This window comes from Protobothrops mucrosquamatus, unplaced genomic scaffold (assembly GCF_001527695.2).
Source record: "Protobothrops mucrosquamatus isolate PMUCROS unplaced genomic scaffold, P.Mucros_1.0 scaffold3934, whole genome shotgun sequence".
Taxonomy (NCBI): Eukaryota; Metazoa; Chordata; class Lepidosauria; order Squamata; family Viperidae; genus Protobothrops; species Protobothrops mucrosquamatus.
The window spans coordinates 35,728-41,251 of NW_015389878.1; the positions used below are offsets into that span (position 1 = coordinate 35,728).

The 5,524-nt window shown below is 41.4% G+C and overlaps 1 protein-coding gene across 1 annotated transcript in view; it reads left to right on the plus strand.

Moving 5' to 3' along the window:
• Positions 1-5,468: 5,468 nt before the first annotated feature.
• DHRS7B (dehydrogenase/reductase 7B) overlaps positions 5,469-5,524 on the plus strand; it is a gene marked incomplete at its 3' end in the record, with an annotated part of 8,652 nt that continues 8,596 nt past the window's right edge. Inside the window, exon 1 of the mRNA XM_015827765.1 lies at positions 5,469-5,500. Within this exon, the coding sequence (XP_015683251.1) occupies positions 5,487-5,500 (14 nt within the window). The remainder of the gene's footprint in view (positions 5,501-5,524) is intronic.

Here is a 5,524-nt window from a genome sequence, read left to right on the forward strand (position 1 = left end):
GGCAGGTGTCACGGCCTGCGATACAGGTAGTCCTCGACTTAACAACAGCTCATTTAGGGGCTCTTCAAAGTTACAGTGGCACTGAGAAAAGTTACCCCTTTTCACACTTACCACCGTTGCAGCCTCCCTGGGGCCACACGGTTTTAGATTCGGTTGTTTGGCAACTGACTCGCATTTACGACGGTCGCAGTGTCCCGGGGTCAGTGCGATCCCCTTTTGCGACCTGGCAAGCAAAGCCAGATTCACTTAACAACCGTGTTCCACTGATTCACTTAACAGCTGTGGCGAGAAAGGCCGTCAAATGGGGCAAAACTCATGTATGACAAATTTCTCACTTAGCAACGGTTCAATTCTGGCCGTAAGTCAAGGACTCCCTGTTACAATCATGGGTGGGCAAAGCAGCCACGGGAGGAGAGCTCCTGAGTTATTCAGGGAAGAATGTGGTTAAACCACCAGCTGGAAACCCAGGACCCCCCCCCCCTTCTTGTGCCCAGCTATCACGTTACACACCTGAGCAGAGTCTATTCCCCTCCCGACCTCCACAGGGAGGCTAACACAACCCACCCCGGTAATATGACAAGCCTTAATTCCCAGCATTTAAATCATTAGCTTCCGGGATTTTCTTGGTCTCCCCAAGCAAGGCCATTAAGGGGCCGGTAATGTGTATTTAGATGCCAGCTGCCTGCCAGTGAACACGGTCGTGTGGCCTTGGGGAAGTGCTGGAATTCGAACGCTGTCTCGATTGGAGTACGTTTCTGGGGCCAATTTTCTCCTATGTTATGTATAAGTAGTCCTCGACTTGTAACTGTTTGCTTAGTGACCGTTTGACGTTACAACAGCACTGAAAAAAGCGACTTAGGACCGTTTTTCACACTTAGGACCATTGCAGCCTCCCTGTGGTCACATGATCCAAATTCAGACACTTGGCAACTGGCATGTACTTATGATGGTTGCAGTGTTTTGGAGGGGTCACGTGATCACCTTTGGTAACCTTCCAACAAGCAAAGTCCGGGGGGGAAGCCGGATTCACTTAATGACCGCAGGATTCTCTTAACAACTGCAGAGCAACTGTAGCTAAAAAGGTGGCAAAATGGGGCAAAGCTCGTTTTACAACCGCCCTGCTTAGCAATGGAAATTTTGGGCTCGTTTGTGGTTGTAAGTCCAGGACTATCTGCAGGTTCTTTTCAAAAGTAAAAACTTTTCCTTTGTATCCATTTTCCTTTAATCGATGAGATCAACAATTAATAAGCAGAAGCGGTTTTTGTGGAACTGTTTTCCAACCGTGAGCATCCAGCCTTGTCTCCAAGTCTACAGTCCCCTCTTTGCCTCAGCTTGTAACCACCTGGCTTGAGGCACTAAATTAAGCCATTGCTTCATCCTGGTTTATTGAATAAGCCCCAAGTGGCTGGATTTGCAGAGTGTACTAAGCGGCAACTATGATTTTGTAAGCCAAGCAAAGTCACTCCGACAATGAGATAGGGGAGACATAAATTTAATAAATAAAATGAACTGCGAAGGGTTGAATTTGTACATCAGCAAAAAAGCCATTGTGAGATTTGATTTTATACCAGTGGGGAGGCCAAAATCTGCAGGTAGACCTTGATGAGATATTATCCTCATTTGGGGAGGGGGGGTGATTTCCTGCTTTCCTTTCCTTCCTTCGGACCGGACAGAAAAAAATACTCTTTTTCGCAGTCTCCAGATCACAGAATAGCAGATGGCCGGACTCTTTCAACACTGGTGGAAAAATCAATGTTGAGCAAAGAGGAAGATGCTTGCAAAGCAGGAAGACGCACTGACCTTGAGAAGAGGGGGGGGGGTTGTGAATTTAAAACAGGCTGCTATTTAAATTCTCCCAACAGCCTTGGGCTAAACCAAGAAGGAAACAATTCACTGTTCTCAAAGACCTGACACCATCAACAGAAAGTATTGTGGGAGAACGATGGGTTCTTCTTTTTTAAAAAAAAATCCTTGCAGGTTTTCCATATATGTGTGTGTGTATCTGTGTGTTTGCAGGCATGGAAAACATGGAGAAAATTCAATTCTTCACTGCAGCAATCCACGCTTTGAGAACCAAAGCCTTAAAAAGCAAGCTGAAGATGGGCGGGTGGGTTCGAACAACTGTGAGTGAGCTGCTAACTCAGCCGGGGTTTATTCCTCTCCAGCAACAATAAGTATTTTTCCTCCTCCCACTTCCCAAACTGATTGTCACAGAGAGAGAAGCAGATAAGAAAAGGACATCTAGAAAGCTGTGTGTGTGTGTTTCGTGGTGGATCAATTTTATTTCATTTTTTTTTTAGGCACGCTGGGAGGGAAGAAACAGCTGCACCAATTTATGGATCAATAGCAGCATCTGCTGGCAAATGTAGGGACTGAGCCTTGGTTAATAGGCTCTGCAAAGAAGCAACTACAATAAATAAAAAAAACGAACAAATGAAACAATGAGAGATTTTTTTTTTCCTGGCCCTTAGAAAAAAAACACGAAGACCTTTGACAGCATGAACCCTTCCTAGCTTGGCTTCAGCTGCATATGTGGTGTGAAGTTGCCAGGGCTGATCCAAGCAAGCATCATTGGTGGGCTTTGCAAAGGGACTCGGGGCTGTGTTTAATGGGGAGAGAAGAGAAACTTCTACCAATTTGATTAGTAACTTCTTCTGTTGCACGGAATGATAAGAAAAGAGAGATTTGATAAGGAAGAAACTGTAGTGTCCAAGGTTCTGGACAAGAGATGGGATGGTTCTAGATCCGGATCTTAGTCCACTGTCAACTGGGGAAACCCTCGTTGCATGATGTCGGACCAACCTGCCTTGAAAAATTATTGGGATCTATTGGAATGGAGTGGCTAATATATTCAAATATGTAAATAGGAGAAGGCATGCTATATGCACTACTTGGACCAGGAGGTGTTTTAAAAAAGATGGCAACCACAATAGCTTGGCTGGCTGGGGAACTCTGGGAGTTGAAGTCCAGAAATCATAAAGTTATCAAGGTTGAGAAAAATACTGAAACAGTAAATACATTGTTTATGTCTGTGAAGATTAATGTATTGATTGCCTCTTGCTCTCTGTTAACTTTGTCTAATGGTCCGTGGCTTTATCATATACTTGAAATTATCTCTAAACTATGTTGAAATCCAGTCATCTGTTTTACAGAATAGTGCTTAATGCAACCCACAATCCTTCCAGGAGAAAATTCACTTCTGCTCCTGCTTCATTTAGCAGAGAAGAAATTTACAACTAAACCCAGACCTACTCAGCTTCTGCCAGCCCAGCTAAATGAGGGATGAATAATGAGAAATCTAACCATTTTGGACAGAGCGTAAGTTCCTCAATGCAGAGAGTTTTGTGTTTTACACTATTTGACCAGATTTTTTTTTCTCCCCTCTTTGTAATGTAAGCTAAATAATATGTTTGGTCAGAAAGAGGTTGAGGTTCAAACAAGCTTGAATATTGTTTTCACCCAGAGTTGTGGAGATAAACAATACCTAAAACAAGGTGTAAACATTAAAGAATCCTGCAAGTTGAGCTGGTCATTTCATGATCTTCATTCACTTGTTCATAGATTTTTTAGCATGGTTTTTATTTGTAAATAAATAAAAATGGTTTTGTCAATTATCTAAGAATTTTACTTCAGCTTTGACCTATCTTTTCTGAATTAGAAGGTAAACAGCTACCTAAATTTTGAATTAAGTATCTCAAAAATTATTTTGCTATCTGATTTTATCACAGTCCAAATAAATTGGTGCCCCTTAATCATATTTTGTACAATATAAATGCAACCTAAGGGTAAGAAGTACAAGATAAATTTTAAAAGCTCATAACCTACAAATTTCTTCATGCATTTCTTTCCTTTCTTTTTTTTACAATGCTTCAAAACAGCCAAATTGCTTGAATGGCTTTGGATTTAACTCAAATATTGGACAATTAAAGCTGAACTCCATTCCTTGAACTTGATTCTTAAAAAGAGGTGCAGAGGGGTTTGCTGCTATATCCTGAGTCACTGTGTTTTGTCTAGCGGTGTTCTCACTTCAAACGGTGAACACAACTGAAATTAATGCTTCCCTCCTGGGCTAGTGCTAAAAGAGCAGCAGTAAGGAGCATCCTGCTGGGGGAAAACAGCCCTTAGGGGGCATTGCAGATTTTCACTTACAGGCAGGTGGCAATGGTGTGTAGGAACAGAAGCTTGTTGTTGTGAAGCAAAGCATCAACGCAGATGCTCCGTTGGTAGAAATGTGAGAACGGGAGAGAAAATAGTCCAGGATTTTTCAAACTTGGCAATTTTAAGATGAATGGACTTCAGTTCCTAGAATTCAATTCCTGGCCAGGGCTTTTCCAGTCAATTACACAACTCACTTATTAAAGAACCCATTTTAATCAATATCATAATACATGCTTAGTTTCAAAATATGATTTAAAAAAGATAGCTAATTTGCCTTACTTTTACAAATACTATGTGAATTCTTAGTGGCATTTCTCAGGTTGAATTGAGAAAAATATTTGTTTTGGTTTTTTTTGTTATGTTGTTATAAATCTTAGTAACTGTTTCTGTATGTTGATGTTTGTGTAACAATGTTTATAAATTACTGCTTTAACATTATTTAAATAACTTAGAACACTGAGAACAGAAAAGAAAAAAAATCCATCAATGTCACTATTTAGGATAGCATTAACACACACACACACACACACACACGGGGGGGGGGAAAAAGTAGATAAAGCAAATTTAATAAGAATTCATTATTGTATTTGGAAGTTAGATATGCTAAAAACATTCCCTGAAAATCACAATAGGAAAAAAAACTATTAATATTACAAACCTAAAGAATTACCTCAATTCCTGGTACTATATAGACAAATCCATGCAGTTTTCCCTGCAATATATAGAAACAGTTCCATTGTTTTCCTTCAGAGCAATTTTCTGCTTCTGAATATATCCAGCTAATCTAGGAACTATGTTCAGGGCTAAAAACTCATTTTAAAAAAAGCCTCTTCAACAAAATATTGTGCAAGAAAATGCTTTTTCCTTGACAATAAGGACTAAAAGATCTAGGAGAAAACCCTACAAGAGCATCATTTTGGGTGAATGAAAAAAAATGCCTCTTAAATCCTGAACTGCCCCCCTCCCTATGCAGAATTCATGAAGCCTCCGCTCCGCCTTTTTCAATGCTTCTCTCCCTTGCTGACATAAAAAAAGCGAGTCGTATTTTATCTTGTTTTTCCTTTCCTTAGGAAAGGATCGGAACTCTAAGCCAGGCGGAACGCTATTCTTACCGTCAAGATTCCCGGAGGGAACTTAAAGGCAATCGGACCACCTATCGCATCAATTGGCGAGAGCGAGGGCGTCCGACCTCGCGCCGTCGCTGATTGGCTGCTGGCCTGATAGCTCCGCCTGGCGTCTGGTTTGAAACGGTGCATCTTGATTGGACCTAGCGGAGAGAGGGGGCGGGGAGAAGGCGTCATCCCACTTCCGGGTATGTGATTACGGTGATGGGAATTGCAAGGTAGTTTGTATAAAACCAGGAAGG